This window comes from Siphateles boraxobius, unplaced genomic scaffold (assembly GCF_051911475.1).
Source record: "Siphateles boraxobius isolate OS27281-9 unplaced genomic scaffold, OSU_SipBor_1 18, whole genome shotgun sequence".
NCBI lineage: Eukaryota > Metazoa > Chordata > Actinopteri > Cypriniformes > Leuciscidae > Siphateles > Siphateles boraxobius.
The window spans coordinates 5,335,545-5,356,223 of NW_027508788.1; the positions used below are offsets into that span (position 1 = coordinate 5,335,545).

At 44.9% G+C, this 20,679-nt stretch overlaps 1 protein-coding gene across 1 annotated transcript; it reads right to left on the reverse strand.

Moving 5' to 3' along the window:
- Positions 1-16,952: 16,952 nt before the first annotated feature.
- LOC143740651 (odorant receptor 131-2-like) lies at positions 16,953-17,933 on the reverse strand. The gene has a single exon (XM_077232660.1). It carries the CDS (start codon positions 17,931-17,933, stop codon positions 16,953-16,955), a length of 981 nt encoding a protein of 326 aa, XP_077088775.1.
- Positions 17,934-20,679: the final 2,746 nt, after the last annotated feature.

Sequence of the window (20,679 nt, forward strand, 5' to 3'; positions counted from 1 at the left end):
CGAGAAATAGAGCCGTCTAGTAGACGGGGCTCTAGCCTGCGTGATTGTATTTAACACTCCCTCTGGGAGGTTAGCGGGTACCCGTTGATGGCCCATGCATGTAGGGACCATAAATCTGGGCGAGGATGCCAAATCGTGCCCTTTGCCTGAGAGAGGAGGTCTCTCCTCACCGGTATCGGCCATGGGGCAGTGCTGGTGAGCCGCATCAAGACTGGGAACCAGTTCTGGTTTGTCCAGAGCGGAGCCACTAGAAGCACTGGGCATCCGTTTTCCCTGATCCGTTCTAGCACCTGAGGCAGGAGCGAGACGGGGGGAAAAGCATAGAGGGGGCAGCGGGGCCATACGTGGGCCAGCGCATCCCTGCTCTTGGAGAAAAATTTCGGACAGTGAGCGTTTTCTTGGGACGCGAACAGGTCCACCTGCGCTCTGCCGAATGTGTCCCACAGCAGTTGGATCGTCTGCGGGTGCAGCGACCACTCCCCTGCTGGGACATCGTTTCTGGACAGACGGTCTGGTCCCAGATTCAGGCGACCAGGCACATGCGCTGCTTTCAGTGAAAGCAGGTTGTGCTTAGCCCAGACCAGGAGGCGTTCCGTCAGCCTGTAAAGGTTTCGGGACCTGACGCCACCCTGGTGATTTATGTATGCCACCACTGACATGTTGTCCGACCGGACTAAGACATGGCGGCCTTTTATCTCGGGACAAAAGCGCCGTAGCGTGTTGTCTACTGCTAGCATTTCTAGACAGTTTATGTGCAGGATTTTCTCCCGTTCTGACCACTGGCCGAAGAACAGTCTGCCCTCGAGCAGCGCTCCCCATCCCGAGGTGGAGGCGTCCGTGGACACCACCGTCACACTCGAGGGAGTCCCAGACTCACGCCTGACTGGTACCAGTTGGCTATTTTTCTAAGGTTCCAGAGCTGAAGCGCATTTCATGTCGACCCTGAGGCGAAACAGACCAGAGGTCCATACCCGGGGTGGAACTCGCACTTTCAGCCATAAATGCAGTGGGCGGTCCAGCAAGCCCAGCTGGAGCACTGATGATGCCCGAAGCCATAAGGCCCAGCATCTTCTGAAACCTTTTGAGCGGGACTATAGAGCCGCGGCGGAAGGATTTCGCGGCGCGCTGAATGTCCAGTTCTCGCTCTGGCGATAGACGTGCTGTCATAGACAGCGAGTCCAGCACTGTTCCCAGAAAAGAGATTTTCTGGCTGGGAAACAGCAAACCTTTCGCCCAATTGACTGTGAGACCCAGATTCTCGAGATGCTCGAGCAATGTGGTCCTGTGTTCTATGAGCTCTGAATGTGATCGAGCTAGAATCAGCCAATCGTCCAAGTAGTTCAACACTCGCACGCCCCGAAGTCTCAGGGGTGCGGGAGCCGCGTCCATGCACTTCGTAAATGTACGGGGTGCCAAAGACAGGCCGAACGGTAGGGCTGTGTATTGATAAGCCTGGCCCTCGAAGGCGAATCTCAAGAATCGCTTGTGACGTGACGCTATTTATATTTGGAAATAGGCGTCCTTCAGATCTATTGACATAAACCAGTCTCCTTGGCGCACTTGCGCAAGGATTTTCCTGGTTGTCAGCATTCTGAACTGGCGCTTCATAAGCACTCTGTTCAGCTGTCGCAGATCTAGAATGGGTCTGAGACCCCCGTCTTTCTTCGGTACCAGAAATTATTCACCAAGGTTTCGACTCGCGCCGTGTAACGGTGGGGACGTCGAGCGAACTGTAGCGAATAGCCTCTCTTTATAGTGTTCAACACACACTCTGATACCCCGGGCAGCTTTGCTTTGCCCACGCATCTGCGTGAATAGCTAGGGGTAGAATGAAATCCGGGCTCTGGCCGCGGCATTGCAGCGGTTGCAGAGCTCCGGTGTGCTGAGACATAAACACTGTGTTCACAACGTGCGAGGCGGGAGGCGCTCCGATCACGGCGGGCAGCCTGGTCACGCTCGAATTCTCTATGACCGGTTGTGGAGAGAGAGCAAGCGGGACAAACCCCGTGGGGATGAGCGTGTCTGTGATGGAATGTGGGCGCGGGACAGCGGGCACATTCACTGCACTTATAACACCGTCGGCTTGTGCTGACTGAATGTGTGTCGGTTTCGTTTTTACAGAAACCGATGGACACGCATTGTGTAGTGTTGTGGGTTCACTACATTGTTTGCACAATCGACCTGAGTCGATTTTATTTGTGCTAGCCCTGCGCTGTGGCGGGCTGTGTCTGCGTGTGGGAATGGGCACTGGGACGTGGGTATTCTTACAACACTCATAACACCATCGGCCGTGGCCGGAACACCAGAAAATACACTCTTTATTGGATTTATCTGGGTAGCCGTAAAAACGGCTTCTGTGTGCAGGCAAGCGGGCAAATGAACCGGCTTGTTGACTGCTAAGTACACTGGAACAGTCACATTGCATGGAACTGGACGAGCGAAATGTTTTGGTGAAAAACCGGCCGCAGCGGGATTTGAACACCGTCGCTTTCCTAGAGAGGCTAGGAAGGCTTTGAGACCTCGGGCTTGAGTTTGATCCTCGGCCGGGCTGAGGGGGGCGGCGTCCGGTAGAGCGAGAGCGCGGTCTCTGTTCTCGGGCCTGGCGGCGGGTGGTGCAGGCTGCGGCTGGGAGCTCCGGGCAGGCGGCTGTTTAGAGCGACCTGTTGCGGAACTAGAGTGCTTCGGGAGGAAGTGGTTCATAGCCTGCGATGTCTTTTGAACCTCTTGGAATCTGTCCGCGAAATCTTTGACGGCAGATCCGAAAAGGCCAGTTGACGAAATGGGCGTGTCGAGAAATACAGCGCACTCCGCTTCAGTCATTTCAGACAGCGTCTCTCAGCCACGGTGAGAGAGGCCATGTTTCGCCCAATGGCCTGTGCAGCTGATTTCGTAGCGCGTAGAGCCAGGTCTGTAGCGCTCCGTAAATCCGCAACACTGATCGATTCAGAGCCTTCCTCGTCCATTTTTCAGAGAAGGTCGGCCTGGAAGATCTGCAGGATGGCCATTGTGTGTAGTGCTGACGCGGCTTGCCCAGCGGCGGTGTATGCGTGACGTCGCTCGGCAGGCTTTAGATGGTAGCGTTGTCTGAGCTCGCCGTCCAGCAGAGAGCGCAGAGATGGGAAGCTACCGCTGCTTCCACTGGGGGAAGAGAAAGGTATCCTTTGTCTTTCGCACCGTCCACAGTGGAGAATGCAGCAGAGGCAGAGGTACCTCGCGACTTCTTCGTAAAGTTCAGGAAGAAAAGGGGCGGGTCTGGATTGTGACGGTGCGTGGTCCTTTTTGAGGAAGCATCAGTCCAGTCGGTTGCGCGTGGGCTGCGCGGGTGCCTCCCAGTCGAGGCCAAGGTTGCCGACAGCTTGAGACAGCAGACGCATCAGCTCTGACTCGATGCCGACCCGTTTCCCAGCACTCTCGCGGATAGCAGGGGGGAGGTCCACAGAGCTCGCCCAATCCTCACTATCTGATGCCAGGATAGAGCAGACCTCGGCTGTTTCGTCAACCTCGATGGCGGAAGCGGCGGCGGACGGCGGCCGCTGTCCGTCGGTGAGGGACTCGAGCGATGCCGGCGAAGCTGGCGGGCGAACCGGCGAGCTTTGGCGGGCAGGAGAAGGCTCAGGGCCGCGCTGTGCACGACGCTTTTTACGGCGCGGCGCTGCAGTGGGTTGAAGTGCAGGCTCTGAGAAAGATGTCAGGCGAGTCCTCAGAATCACCATAGGCAGTAGCTCACAGTGATGGCATACGCCGTCGACGAGAGCGAGAGCCGCATGATCCTCACCCAGGCAGGAAACGCAGATGACATGGCGATCCTCTTCACTGAGTGTGGCTCGACACGAGCCGCAGGACCTATGCATCTTGAGAAAGATGCAGCTCTTTCAGGAGGGAGAGACACAGTGAAAAAAGTGTGTGTCGCAGCGGCGAACACACACACACACTTGTAAAGGCGGCGATGCTAGCGACTTCAGACGTAAGGCTCGTCCCGCTGTATGCTTTTCCTCAGACGGCGCGGCTTCTCACTCCGGATCCAGAGATGCAGATGCTTCGCTGAAGACATGAAAATCAGTTTGTATCAGCCTATCGATCTGTATTCATAGGCCAAGGCCACGCCTATTCTGGCAGGACGTGACGTATATGGGCGCGAAGTGCCCCATTGGGTGTCATGTCTCACAGGGCCTCTGTCGATAGGCTGCTGCTTTTGCCACATGTCAGCCAATAGGCACGCAAGCTGCCTTGCCTATGTCTGCATCCTGTCGCAAAGCGTTTTACATTGATTAAAAATTAAGGATAATTTTTGGCTTCAATATCTCGTGGAAAAGAGGTTTTCCCCATAGCGTAAGTGTAGTAATTCTTAGCGTGTGTGTGGGTGAAGGAAGAAGAAGACAGGGTCGGCGAACTTGGGACTCGTACTTTATTCAGAAAAAAAGAACAAACAAAAAGGTGCGCTCATGCATCTTCACCGTAGTGTTCCACTACAGTACATAAATAAGAAACACTCTGCCCGCTGTACCAGCTCTCGCTGTATGCCTCCAGCTCTCAAGGTTCAGTTGAACGACCACTCTTCCCGATGTTTAACTCCGTCCATTTATAAAACTCTTTCCGATGTGTAACTCAGTCCATTGTCAGCCAGCAGGTCGTGAGTGTTTGGTACGAGTCCCCAGTCCTTCTCTCTCTCCACTCTCTCATTCCTGGCAGCTTATATGCGGTCTCCACACCAATCACTTCAATCAGACACAGGTGTTTCTCATCTGCACTTGACCTACTTACTCACCGCACAGCTCGCTGACTCGTCTCTCGCTACAGACTTCGCGAGACCACGCCCCCCTCCCCACATACCCCCCCCGCCCGACTCAGGCCGGGGATCCCTCCGGCCTGTAGCCTCCCCCCCCCTCCCCCTCCTGGAGAGGAAGTCAGCCACAGCCATCTGTGCACCCGGCCTGTGGACCACCTGGAATTTAAAAGGCTGTAAAGCAAGATACCAACGGGTGATCCCCGCGTTGGTATCCTTCATGCGGTGGAGCCACTGCAGGGGAGCGTGGTCCGAACAGAGGGTGAACTCCCGCCCCAGGAGGTAGTAGCGGAGGGTGAGAACAGCCCACCTGATGGCCAAACACTCTTTCTCAATGGTGCTGTACATCGTCTCTCTCTTAGAGAGCTTTCGACTGATGTACAGCACCGACCGCTCTTCACCCTCCACCTCCTGGGACAGGACTGCGCCGAGCCCCCTGTCCGATGCGTCCGTCTGTAGGATGAAAGGGAGAGAGAAGTCAGGAGCATGTAAAAGCGGCCCGCCACACAGAGCAGCCTTTATCTGGGTGAACGCCTGCTGACACTGCTCCGTCCACTGGACCGTATCTGGTGCCTCCTTTTTAGTTAGATCAGTCAGCGGGCTAGCGAGGTCCGAATAATTAGGCACAAACCTTCTGTAATAACCCGCTAGCCCCAGGAACTGTCTAACCTCCTTTTTGGTCTTAGGCCTCAGATAGGTCGCAACCTCTGCCGTCTTATCAATTTGGGGACACACCTGTCCGTGACCCAAGTGGAAGCCCAGATACCTTACTTCCACACGCCCAATCGCACACTTCTTCGGGTTGACCGTGAGCCCAGCCCTTCTCAGTGTCTTCAGGACAGCACGCAAATGCTGCATATGACGCTGCCAGTCGTTACTATAGATGATAATATCATCCAAGTAGGCAGCGGCATATGCAGCATGCGGCCGGAGAATTTTGTCCATCAGACGCTGAAAAGTCCAGGAGCCCCGAACAAGCCGAAAGGAAGGGTGACAAATTGGTGTAATCCGAACGGCGTTGTGAAAGCTGACTTTTCTTTGGACATAGGAGAAGAGGGGATCTGCCAATAGCCCTTTGTTAAGTCCAGTGTCGTATAAAAACGAGCAGTACCCAGCCGATCAAGCAATTCGTCAACCCTCGGCATTGGATAAGCATCAAACTTAGACACCGCGTTCACCTTTCTATAGTCCACACAGAAACGGACCGAGCCGTCGGTTTTAGGAACTAAAACTATCGGGCTCGCCCAGTCACTGTTGGACTCTTCTATTACCCCGATATCCAGCATAGCCTCTAATTCGTCCTGAACTACCTTTTTTTTGTGCTCAGGTAAACGACACGGGCGGCAGTGCACCACCACACCCGGTTCCGTCTCAATGTGGTGCTAAATGAGGTCCGTTCGACCAGGTAGGGGAGAGAACACATCAGCAAATTCAGCTTGTAAATTTTTAACGTCAGTGAGCTGGGAGGGCGAGAGGTGATCTCCACCAAGAGCCAGCGCGAGAGATTGTGGTTTTGTGTTCGCTTCTGGCCCGAGATCCTCCTCCCCACTCACTACCGTCGCCAGCATCACTGACTCTGCCTCAACCCACTTTTTGAGGAGGTTGAGGTGATAAATTTGATGTGCTCCGCCCCTATCTGTTCGAACTACTTCATAATTGAGATTGCTAATGCGCCGTGTGACCTCAAAAGATCCTTGGCACTTTGCGAGTAATTTAGAGCTGGAAGTAGGGAGTAATACAAGCACTTTATCTCCCGGTGCAAATTGACGAAGTCTAGCCCCCTGTTGTACAGCTGACTCTGTCTGTCCTGGGCCTGTAACAAATTCTCCATTGATACCCGACCCAAAGTGTGGAGTTTTGTTCTCAGGTCCAAGACATACTGAATTTCGTTCTTACTAGCGGACGGTCCGTCCTCCCAAGTTTCTCTAAGAACGTCTAACACCCGCGGGGCTGACGCCCATAGAGAATCTCGAAGGGGGAAAACCCCGTGGAGGCTTGGGGGACCTCGCGTACAGCGAACAAGAGGGGTTCTAGCCACTTATCCCAATTTTTGGCGTCCTCGTGAACGAACTTCCGAATCATGGACTTCAAAGTGCGGTTAAATCGTTCCACTAACCCGTCTGTCTGTGGGTGGTAGATGCTAGTGCGAATCGATTTAACGCCCAATAATTCATAGAGTTTGCGAATAGTTCGTGACATAAACGCCGTGCCCTGATCGGTGAGAATCTCATTAGGGATTCCCACCCGGGAGATTAACGAGAAGAGCGCGCTTGCAACACTTTTGGCAGAATCTACGGAGCGGGACTGCTTCAGGGTACCGCGTTGCGTAAACCACCAGGACTAACGCAAAGCGGTGCCCACGTGCTGACCGTTCTAATGGCCCGATGAGGTCCATACCAATTCGTTCGAAGGGGACCTGCATTAATGGAAGGGGGCACAACGGTGCTTTTGGGTTGGCCGCAGGGTTCACCAACTGACATTCGCGACAAGACGCGCACCACCTGCTCACATTCTCGTGAATGCCCGGCCAAAAGAATCAGGCCATGAGCCGGTTTAGTATCGCCGTTTGACCTAAATGCCCGGCCATTGGATTACAGTGAGCCGCCTGAAACAGTATTTCCCGGCGGCTCTTAGGAGGTCCGCAAATGGCGTCTCTGGCGGGTTCTGCATGGCGGCGGCAGTCTTCTCCTTCCCGGGTTTCGGCACCAGTGTAGTAATTCTTAGCGTGTGTGTGGGTGAACGAAGAAGAAGACAGGGTCGGCGAACTTGGGACTCGTACTCTGGTCAAAAAAAAAGAACAAACAAAAAGGTGCGCTCGTGCGCCTTCATCGTAGTGTTCCACTACAGCACATAAATAAGAAACACTCTGTACCTGCTCTCGCTGTATGTCTCCAGTTCTCAAGGTTCAGTTGAACGACCACTCTTCCCGATGTGTAACTCAGTCCATTTATAAAACTCTTTCCGATGTGTAACTCAGTCCATTGTCAGCCAGCAGGTCGTGAGTGTTTGGTACAAGTCCCCAGTCCTTCTCTCTCTCCGCTCTCTCATTCCTGGCAGCTTATATGTGGTCTCCACACCAATCACTGCAATCAGACACAGGTGTTCCTCATCTGCACTTGACCTTCTTACTCACCGCACAGCTCGCTGACTCGTCTCTCGCTACAGACTTCGCGAGACCACGCCCCCCTCGCCACAGTAAGATATTACGCAGTACGAGAGATACTCTCGTAAGAGAATCCGGTACGCTCCGCTCTGCCACGCCCATTTCGGGACTCAGCCGTGAAGCCCGTGTTGAAGCGGGCTCATATGAAGTAACCCCAGTGGCGTTACTACGGCTGCAGATGCCATAAGCCCCTGGAGCCTCTGAAAATAATGTTTTATTGACAAAGTTTAGGAGAAGCACGTTCAGATAATTAACCTTATTAACTCGGGAGGTGCTTAACTACGTTTTTGGTTGTGTTGTGAACTTTTGCAGCGTGTTTCTGTGTTTGGTTGTGTTGTGAACTTTTACAACATGTTTCTGTATTTGGTTGTGTTGTGAGTATTTGGAGCACACGTTAAACCTAATGGTTTAACATTTCTACATAACCATATCCATGATACACAAATATCTGATAGTGATAAGCCTATTTTAGCCCCATATATGCATTTAGTCTCATTTCTCTATCTCTTTGGCAGTCATGACCGCCACAATCAGGTCTGAAAGCACATTTCATTCAGCATGGCTCAACAGAATTACATGACATTTAGGCCTATATAAGCTTGATTTTGTTTTACAGGTAGGCTACTGTAGGGCCTACGTGTTTTCTGGTTTGATCATTGTAACCTTATCAGCCCTCTCATATTGTCGCGATCACCAGTGAGAGTGCCCGTCATTACCACCAGAGGGCACTCCACCATTCTAGGACTATTGTCATTCCCTCATGTAACTACATTTCCCATAACTCACTGCCTGGGCTCATCATCCCTGATTGTATCAACCTGTGTCTCATTACCTTGTCAGTCTCAGCCTATTTAAACCATGTACACTCATTCATTCCCTGAAAAGTTTTGTATGTTGTTGAGCTGCACCTCAGAGCACTTCTCTGGATACATGTATTTTGGTTTTTGGGCTCTCTGCCTGCCTTTAGATCAGGGGTTCTCAAACTTTTTGGGACCAGGGACCCCTTAGAGCGGAGAAAAAATTCCAAGGACCCCCTCATAACAATAACTGTCTGTAATTAATATGGTTAAAACTATTTGTACTCTTAAATGCCATTGGAATTAATTGCATTGTAATCTTTTTCACCCTAAAAACTTAAGACCTGTTTTATAGAACAGAAACACATGTCAGTTTAAATCATGTTAATACCACTTATATACTTGTAAACAGTGGGTCTTTTATTCAAATTGCATTTGGACTCAATAGCATTTACACTAAGTAATTTATCTTAAAAGCTTTCATAAAATCAACAGCAAAACAGCAAGCACAGGCTTGTTCTAATAAAATCAAACATTGAAATTCCCTAGATTAAAATTAAAACATTAACATTTTACATTAAAATAATAGTTCACCCAAAATGAAAATTCTGTCATCATTTACTCACCCTCAAGTTTTTCCAAACCTGAATGAGTTTCTTTCTCCTGCTGAACACAAAAGAAGATATTTTGAAGAATGCCAGTAACCAAACAGTTGATGGACCCCATTGACTTCCATATGTGTTTTTTTTTAAAGTACCAGAAACTGTTTGGTTACCCACATTCTTCAAAATATCTTCTTTTGTGTTCAGCAGGAGAAAGAAACTCATTCAGGTTTGGAACAACTTGAGGGTGAGTAAATGATGACAGAATTTTCATTTTTTTGGGTGAACCATCCATTTAAAATAACATTTAAATTATGTAATGCTACTTTACGTGCATTAACTTTAAAATAATGAACTCATTGCACCTTATATCAATGGCAGAACAATCAACAATTCATAACAGAATTAACACTTGCAGAACACATCCTAGTAATTAAGTTAACCCAAACTTTTATTTTGGCTGGTTGTAGTTAGGGTGGCCATACGTCCGGATTTTGGCCGGACAGTCCGGATTTTAAGCCCTCTGTCCGGCACAAATGTGATTAAGATTACAGCTGCCGTGATTCCCTAATCATGAAAAGTGCATATTACAGTTTTATTTATACTTTTCCCTTTGCATTAAAGGTACTTCCTACGTGCTTTTGCAGCGTTGAGCATTGTAGCCAATCACAGACATGTGTGTATAACGCATCGGCCAATCAGAGGCGTTTAAACGAGTCGCGCGCTGAAGATGTGTTTTGCGCGAGCTCACTTTTCGCAAACCTGTCATTATTATTGACAATAACCTTAAGATGCAAATAAGAGATTCACTGCAATGTATTTTATGTTCTTGATGCTGCCCTGATGCACTCCATTACGCACCGCTCTGTTTGTTGGATGACAAAAAGTTCAGCGGTCTAACTCATGATGTCAAAATGATTAAAGAATGCGGGGCTTTCACAGAAGGATGTTAACAGTGAACGAACGCCTGGTAAAATGTAAGTAGATAAAGATTTAATATTTTACAACTGTAATTATTTCACTAATACAATGAGCCTTTCTTTTTCTTTATTTCCTTAAATCGCTTTTATAATCAATTCATTAATTTAAATAAAAATACCCAATTTTAGTTTGGGCTAAAGCACCGAATATCCACTGACCCTAGAACCGCCCCTATTTTTGTATCAAATTTAATGCTGAAACGTTCTCAAAGTGACTCATAGCAGCTCTGGAGATGACACTCTTGTGTAAAGGCAAAAGGCTCATTCATTTTTACTCATGTAGGCCTATGCCGCCTATCAAAGAGAATGAAAGCCCGTGTCCGCCATATAAAACTATAAAAAAGGTAGGCTAATTGTGACTTTTTAATCTCACAATTCTGACTTTAAAGTCACAATTACCCTTTCTTTTCTTTTTGTATTCAGTGGCGGAAACGGGCTTCCATTACAAATGACATATGGCAAGCTACTAAACGTCTTAAACAATATTAATTTAAAACAGTTTAAATAAACTGACAGATTAAAAAAAAAGAACAGAAAATTTTAAACCTAGCCTTTTAACTTTGATTTTACAACTAGGCTAGGCTACTGTACTGTATATTCGCGGATTCACTCTTCTCTCTGGATATGCGCGCGCGTTTGTGGGGGGGAGAGCTGGAGCGCTCTGCCAAGAGTTCCCCCGATGGTCTGACTGGATTCCGCGATTCCGTTCATAGGGTTCTAAAATTATTTCGCGGACCCCCTGGCAACGGGTTGCGGACCCCACTTTGAGAACCACTGCTTTAGATTACCCGTTTGCCTTGTTTCCCAACCTTGTGTGTTTTGTTCGTTTAGTCTGCTCACCTGTGTTTTGACCTGTTGCCTGTACATTGGATTACGTGTCTGGATTGCCCCATTATTAAAAGCTGCATTTGGATCTCAAGCTTTGTGTCTCATAGCAGTTTGTTACACATATGACCTGAACAACATTGACATGACAAGGTTTTTTTTCTCCCTCTTTTATCCTTAAAATAGTTTCTACATACTGTTTTATGATTTAGGCTTCAGATAATCTTTTTTTTTTAATCTGAGGAAATAAAACACCAAAAGGAGAAAGTGTTATTTCAATTGATGTATTATTTTTTTTTTTTTAAGTTTTACTTAATGATAATAACCCTGAATGGAGACTGATATTTTTAGTTCCAGGAGTGATCAAATTGATTTCCAAAAGTTGATTGATTGATTCCCCCCCTTTCTTTATGGAAATACCTATTCCCAAACAATGGTATAAAGAAAAACATGTTTGTCAGTCTAAAAAATGTAAATAATTAATGTGATCACTAAGTTTGAAGTGCAGGGGAGTTCCAGTAGGGGTTTTTGTTGTGATACTCGAGAGCTCTCAAGTCACGAAAGACGCACTTCCTTTCCTAAAAACTCACAGAAGGGAAATTTAATGTTATATAATGTTATATATAATGTTTTTTTAATATGGTGCACTGACATCCCTTAAATGTCATCATGATTAATTCACCATACTGGATCTTACCTAAACTTTTTGGCAAAGTTATTCACATTTTTAAAAAAAAGAAAAAAGGAAAATTATTTAATCCTTCCCTCTGGCTTTTCTGAGGTAAACGTAACATTATGTGACATTGTTTACATCTACAGTACGTTTGTCCGCGGTTGAAAAACTGGTAAGTTGTAGGCTATATGTATCCTTCAACATACCTTCTGATATTCATTCATGTTTATTTTACGCTGTAACTACAGCAATAAAGCGGAAGAGATGTAAGGTCTTTTTACCGTAAAATCTTAATCCCATGCAGACTAAAATACATGTTTAAGTTGTTCTAACTGAACGCAACTTGCACTGACATGTCTTAAAATATGTCAGAGCCATTGTTTTGTCACAAGATCCTCACTAGAAATATTGTTTTCTAATGGATAAGACATGTTTATAAAAGCTACTAATGAGGCAAGGATTAAAGAATTGGCCTTAGTTCAATTTGGACAGGGGTGCCCAATCCTGTTCCTGGAGATCGATCTGCAGAGTTCAGATCCAAACCTGATTTAACACACTTGAAGATCTTAAATAGTTGATTCAGTTGTGTTGGATCAGGGATGGAGCTGAACTTTCCAGGAAGGTCTCCAGAAACAGGATTGGGCACCTCTGAATTAGGGCATTCAAGCCCTGTCTGTGGAACCGGTCCAAGACATTGTTAACAAAACGACAAATTGACAACTCACTATGGAAACAGACCCTAAGAAAATGCGTGCCACACTGCTTCTTTCTTCTTTTGTTTAATGGCTATATTTAGTGCATATGGTGGTTGAGCAATCATTTTTCAATCTTTTCACTTAATAATCTGTAATCACTGCTAATAAGAACTACACTCACCTAAAGGATTATTAGGAACACCTGTTCAATCTCTCATTAATGCAATTATCTAATCAACCAATCACATGGCAGTTGCTTCAATGCATTTAGGGGTGTGGTCCTGGTCAAGACAATCTCCTGAACTCCAAACTGAATGTCAGAATGGGAAAGAAAGGTGATTTAAGCAATTTTGAGCATGGCATGGTTGTTGGTGCTAGACGGGCCGGTCTGAGTATTTCAAAATCTGCTCAGTTACTGGGATTTTCACGCACAACCATTTCTAGGGTTTACAAAGAATGGCGTGAAAAGGGAAAAACATCCAGTATTCGGCAGTCCTGTGGGCGAAAATGCCTTGTTGATGCTAGAGGTCAGAGGAGAATGGGCCGACTGATTCAAGCTGATAGAAGAGCAACTTTGACTGAAATAACCACTCGTTACAACCGAGGTATGCAGCAAAGCATTTGTGAAGCCACAACACGCACAACCTTGAGGCGGATGGGCTACAACAACAGAAGACCCGACCGGGTACCACTCATCTCCACTACAAATAAGAAAAAGAGGCTACAATTTGCAAGAGCTCACCAAAATTGGACAGTTGAAGACTGGAAAAATGTAGCCTGGTCTGATGAGTCTCGATTTCTGTTGAGACATTCAGATGGTAGAGTCAGAATTTGGCGTAAACAGAATGAGAACATGGATCCATCATGCCTTGTTACCACTGTGCAAGCTGGTTGTGGTGGTGTAATGGTGTGGGGGATGTTTTCTTGGCACACTTTAGGCCCCTTAGTGCCATTTGGGCATCATTTAAATGCCACGGCCTACCTGAGCATTTTTTCTGACCATGTCCATCCCTTTATGGCCACCATCTACCCATCCTCTGATTGCTACTTCCAGCAGGATAATGCACCATATCACAAAGCTCGAATCATATCAAAATGGTTTCTTGAACATGCCAATGAGTTCACTGTACTAAAATTCCCCCCACAGTCACCAGATCTCAACCCAATACAGCATCTTTGGGATGTGGTGGAACGGGAGCTTCGTGCCCTGGATGTGCATACCACAAATCTCCAACAACTGCAAGATGCTATCCAATCAATATGGGCCAACATTTTTAAAGAATGCTTTCAGCACCTTGTTGAATCAATGCCACGTAGAACTAAGGCAGTTCTGAAGGCGCAAGGGGGTCAAACATAGTATTAGCATGGTGTTCCTAATAATCCTTTAGGTGAGTGTATTGTTTGTTTGATGCCTTTTACATCATAAAAATGAAGCTGGTTAAATTAAATACCAGTATGTGCCTGCACAGTATATATATATATATATATATATATATATATATATATATATATATATTATATATATATATATATATATATATATATATATATATATATATATTATAATAACATAACCATTACTTTGTTTGCTTGTTTAAATAGTGCTTTATATATCGAAATAACCAAATAAATAAAATTGTGCGCAATCGGTTACGTTCTGTTCAGAGAATAAGTTGCTATGGCTACTTACCCTCAAATGTCCGGGTATGTCACATAAACTGCTTTCTGGAATACTCCCCAGTTCATGTGAGCTACGCTTGAACTGACGGCACTACATGATCCCACACTCCTTTCAGAGCGTCTACAAAGCCACGCCTCCTCCAAAACACAAGAATGCGCAGTTGCGCACAGCCAGAGCTGCAGAGTCTGCAAAGCGTTACGGGAGACGGTGTTAAATTACCTCATGTCAATAATAATGAACGTAAACAACTTATAGAGCTCTGTCTTGTACAACCTGTCGGATGCAGATTAATTTTGCTGTTAATAGAAGGTCCCGGGTTGCCATCTCGTAATTACGGTTATGAAATGGCGTGAACGCATGCAGCATAAGCTCATTGTTTTGGTTTAGGAGGAACTATAAAAGGTGGCTATTGTTTGTTTGCGCCGCCCAGTTACTGTCTGTGTCTACAACTCTGCATATGGAATGCGCTGATGACGTGTAATGTATGGAGGAATGGAAAAACATGTAGGTCGACAGGCAGGTAGGATATCCTATTATTGCATTCGAACCGAATGCAGTGATTGGACAAATATTTTTTGGTCCTGAGACTTCCACAGAAGATATATGTAAATGTTTTAATCTTTAGACCACTTCTATTGACTGCTATTAGGTTGTGAAGAGAGTTTCAACCAGTAGGCCTAAAACAGAAAGTGTTTATGAAAGAAAAAAAAGCCTACCCTACCATTAAAAAGCATCAAAATGTTATTTATTGTTTGAATTTCATAATAAAATTGACAGAATTTGAAAGCTGAGATGTTGTTTTATATCAGAAGTAACAGAGCACAAAACTTATTACGATTTATTAGATGGGAGGTGTGCTAAAAAGAAATCAATATTATTGACCCAGCACTAATGAAATTAAATGTGAATTGACATTAAAAGAAGACTAAACATTTCTTATTATTATCAATGTTGGAAACATATTTTTTAATGGAAACTGTGGTACATTTCTTTCAGAATTCTTTGATGAATAAAAAAACTGATGAAAGTCAATTGAATGTGTCCTTGTTAAATAAAACATCTCAGGTTGTGTAACACAGACGCAGGCTGAGTAGTAAACATAGACAGAAGATACTGTCTATGTTGATACATACAATGATAAGATAACGCTCAGAAATGCAGCCGGGGCAAACAAGACTTTGCAATGTGTGTATGAACAAGCAGGGTTTAAATAGTCTGGTGATCAGGATCAAGTGTGCAGTAATCAGTCCCTGTATGTGGGTTCTTGGGAAGTGTAGTTCAAAGCTAACGTAGGAGATTGAGACCTCCGATGGCCGACAGGGGAATCTTCACCGGCGTTCGTGACAGGTTGCATGTGCAAGCCAGTTCCCTAAGAAGGGGAACAAGACGCTTTGTCTTGGTTTGATGCTATGAGGAACAGCATCAGCATGACTGGTGTCTGAGGCATGAGTAAACATGACGTCACATGAAGAGCACCCATGAGTTTAAAAAGGGTGCCCGAGTTACACGTAATTAACTCTTTTGTTTTATCAGACACACAGGCAAGCCTTAGACATGGCAACAAGATGCAGCATCTTGTTCCCCTTCTCAGAGAACTGGGTTGCATATGCAACCTGAAATATTGCCTTTTGAAGAGGAACTTCAAAATCTTGGTGCTTTGGGGAACTCAATACTCACATGCTGAAGAAATGCCTGCCTCACTAAGCAATGAATATGTATAAACAAACTAGGCATAGCAGTAAGGGCCTGTTTACTCCTGGTATTAAGATGCGTTTTGGTCGATCGGATCACAATTCAATGACACTATGTAAAAGTGGTCTAAAACTTTTTGAGCTTGTCCACTTTAGACCACTTCCAGAGGTAGTCAAAAAGCATTCGACCGAATTGCTTTCGTAGTGTAGATAGCGTATTGCAGAAATATATACACATTAAATCAGGTTCAAAACTAAAACCTGAAATATAAACTAAACTAATATATTTGTATTCCATTATTCCCAAAGGCCCGGATGTAATTGTACGTGACAACTGAGTCAATGGGCCTGATGTATATGTCAAGGGATTTTTAGGGCCATCAGACTTGAAGGATTCACCTGTATCAGGACCTTTCTCAAAGTGGCCAGGTTTCATAGGGCCATTTAAAAAGACAAATTGATAAATTTAACTGATAGTCAAATAGATTGCACAGATGCATTGGAAAGGACAGAGCAGTCATGTCAAACAGAATGGATAAACTCTAATAAGATGCTTGGACAAGAAAAAACAGCAAAATATGAATTCAAAAACTGTGCATGAACATTTACAGACCACTGAGCAATAATCAACTCTAGTATTTAAGACAATAAAAGAAAAAGTTGTAAAAAATTGCCCAAATCATATGAGTTTTGGTTTATAAAGTCTGTTTTTATAGATTTCCAGAAGGATTAGAGGCTTAAAGTTTCAAATTCTATCCATTGTAAATTAATTGACAGTGTGATAAAAACAGTTGTAATAAGATTAAATGGACAACAAACATTTTACACCCCATATTTGTGGTTACTGCACTGGCAAACATTGTGACAAGTGTGGTTTAATGTGATTGGTAAATGGTTTTTCATAAATCAGTTATTTTTGTGTGGTTGATCTCGAATATCTCATCATCGTACTCAAAACTCATATTTTAAACTTTAAGAGAAATATATTTTTGTATCTTAATAATGAAAGAATATTATCAAATAAAGCCTTTTACATAACATTTAAATAGTTTTTTTCCCCCATCAGTTAGTATCTATTTTTCCTCCTCCTATTGCTGTATTACATCTATTTTGCTTCTTGAAACCAAATGTAAAGTAGTATTTAAATAAAGAGCTAAAGGCCTGGTCTCTCATGCCATATATAAGAGAACTTAGACATTTGGGGAAAATCATAAACACTACAAAGCAAATGTACATTACATGTAATGAAGTCATATAGTCAGTATACACATAAATGACTTCTTGGATAACTCCAACTAAAATGGATGCGGCACAGAGACACAGCTGTATTAGATGCAACAGAACAGTCTTGTTGGCTTTTTTGGCAGACATTTTATCACAGGAGGCTGTTTTAGCCACAGCAGCTATAGAGGCATAAGTAAATATAATAACAAAAGTCACTACGACAAAAAATACACATGTAAAAGCTATTTCAAGTTTCTTATATATCTGCAGTCTGAAGAGAGTAGTTCTTGAGCAGAACAAATTCATCACTGTGTTTGTTGTATCAATGGAATAGAAGATAATAATCTCAGACAAGCACTGAATCAAACCTATCATCCAAATAACACCAATGGCCATGTTCGTTCTTCTGTAACTGGTGATTTCTGCATGTCTGAGAGGGATGCAGATGGCCACATACCTCTCCAGTGACATCAAAGCCAGATTTAGTACGGCAACCTGATAGAGGGATTGTGCAGCCGCAAGAAGAATGATACAGACATTTTTCAAAATAAACAGCCTGCTTACAGCACACACAAATAACACTACGCTCATAAAGAGATTGAGCGTATCGACCCAAAGCATGTGACCAAACAAAATGTAGCGAGATGTCTCCTGAAAAACAGTCTTTTTCCTTAAGGTGAATATCATGACTCCATTGACATAAAGGAAAATAACACATGTGGTCACACACAATAATGTTTTCACCGGTGCATCTCGATCTACCAGGAATGGACTCTGAGTGAGGTTAGATTTAGAACCATTAAAAGCAGACATATTCATAAAAAATAAAACATGAAGATGTTAACCTCAGATGCTGGTATAGCACACTGACTTATACTGCAGTCTACAATGTCCTTGGATTGCATACAAATCTCCAGGCTTGTGTGCTGTTGATGGCACAGAGTGAGAAAGATCAGAGCGTGGCACTTTAAATATTGTTAAATTCATTATTATGTTACGTATGTGTTGAATCCCAGTGGTTGTTTCGTGTATGTGGGGGGTGGGGGAGGTCTGTGTGTGTTTACTTTGTTTACCTTGTAATCTGGCAAAATCTCCCTAGGAGGTTTGTTGGAAGCTAGTTATTAGCTAACAAAGTTTTAAATATGGATATTTTTCTTACACATGCATTGCTTCGCTTCAGAATGCCTTTATTAAACCAGAGATGTATGGATTACTTTTATGATTGATGGGTGGCTTCAAAATCTGCGTCTGAATGGGTGCGTCTGAAATTGCAAATGACTCACAAGCTGATGATGACCACTGAGTTTTGCACAGAGAGCGCTTTGATATGACTTTGAATGTATTTATGATAAACAAACAAACAAACAAACAAAAACACTCATAGTCTGCTTTCCAGATCATGTGATTAAACCGGGTGTACAGTGGATAAATCTGAAAACAACACTCTTGCGTTTTTGTATGTACAGCAAATCAGATATTTTGTGAAACAATGATGCCACATGTCGACCCTAGTCAGACACCTTGCTTGTCTGTTGTCTAATTAAGACAATTCATATTTTGTACCAGGCCATTTATGGTTGTTCATAACAATGTTGTTTGGCGTACGCCCCGTCCGTATCGCAATCCGAGGGTACGGAATCTGCATATCCTGCCTGAAGACGAAGGCAGGGGCGCAGCAGACCCCCTGAGAGGTACCCACCTGAGGTTTCAGCTTTGAAACACAAAGACAACACAGAATAAAGATAGAATGAATTAAATTGAGGCCTTGTCCACACGAAGACGTTTTTAGCTGTATACGTAATTTTTACTACAAGTAATAGAACATGATTGGATAGATGAGAAGGTAATAAGTGACGTAACAATTGAGTCTTCCCGGCAGAACTTACGCTAAAGCTTTCATTTCCTGGTAAAAAAAAAAGAAGAAGAAAAAGCTTCTGAGGCAATTATTATTGTATTCAGTGCACAAGGTTTAAGCGCAAGCTCCAAGTCTTCTCTGTTTTTATTGTATCTCTGTGGCAGGATATCAGCGCCACACTCTGGTCTAGAATGTATACTACATCGTTTTGTGTCAGTTTCAGTGGTTTCGTGTGTGGACAGATATTTCTTGAGACGACGCCGTATTTACGAAATTTATTTTAGAACGAGGGAAAAAAAATATTGGATAGGGAAAGCTCTGGCTGCTGTGGTTGTGGCCTGAGGGTATAAATACACAAGATAATGAGAACTGAACAAGAAACAGGTGGCGGACATAGTAACCAAGGGAACAAATGAGAACATAATTAGAAACCATAACCAAACCAAGAAAACAGGAACTAAACAGGAAAATGTACAACGAGGAAAAACATAACAAATTAGACTTTAAACTAAGAGTCTCCAAATACAACGAACCAAAACCGTGACATCATGTTAAGTATTTTTCATGTTTAAAGGTGCTCTAAGCGATGTTGGGTGACGTCACTTGTTGACGTTTAAAGTATTGTCAAACCGGAGGCTAGCTAGACCCTCCCTCCTCCTCATCCGCTCACTAACCCCCCAAATCCTTCTTGTCAGCTGGAACAGTTTGTTATGTTTCGTGGTGCGGGTTGCTACAGTTTGTTTTTGTTGCCGTTTATGGAGCCTGGGGTTTCTGCAAAGACCGCGCTTTTTTACAGTGTGTTCAGGGAACAGGCAGCTAGCGGATAGTGAGGAGATGTTTGCGGTATGTGACAAAAAATGTTTTGGCCTAAAAAACGTGTGACATCGCTTAGAGCACCGTTTGTTTTTGTTGCCGTTTATGGAGCCTGGGGTTTCTGCAAAGACCGCGCTTTTTTACAGTGTGTTCAGGGAACAGGCAGCTAGCGGATAGTGAGGAGATGTTTGCGGTATGTGACAAAAAATGTTTTGGCCTAAAAAACGTGTGACATCGCTTAGAGCACCTTTAAGCAAACTCACATGAGCACAGTTAAAGTCAGCATGAAACCGACATTTTTATTGTCTTTTCTTCATTATAGTAGGGATGTGCCTGAAGCCGAATTATGTTTTCAGAAACCACATTCTACGGAGCCCCTTAAATGGACAGGGTGATGGAAAAAATATGAGATGGGAGGAAAAAATATATTTGCTTTTGCATTCTCTTGCAATTATAAATTTGGGTAATTATCCATCCATCCATCCATCTTCTTCCGCTTATCCGGGGCCGGGTCGCGGGGGCAGCAGTCTAAGCAGAGATGCCCAGACTTCCCTCTCACCAGTCACTTCCTCCAGCTCTTCCGGGGGGACACCGAGGCGTTCCTAGGCCAGCCGGGAGACATAGTCCCTCCAGCGTGTCCTAGGTCGTCCCTGGGGTCTCCACCTAGTGGGACGTGCCTGGAACATTTTCCCGGGAAGGCGTCCAGGAGGCATCCGGAACAGATGCCCGGGCCACCTCAACTGACCCCTCTCGATGTGGAGCAGCAGCGGCTCTACACTGAGCTCCTCTCGAGTGACCGAGCTTCTCACGCTATCTCTAAGGGATCGCCCAGCCACCCTGCGGAGAAAGCTCATTTCGGCCGCCTGTATCAGGGATCTTGTCCTTTCGGTCATGACC

Excerpts from the sequence above, each read along its gene's own strand:
- LOC143740651 (XM_077232660.1), bottom strand. The coding sequence starts at position 17,933 with ATGAATATGTCTGCTTTTAATGGTTCTAAATCTAACCTCACTCAGAGT.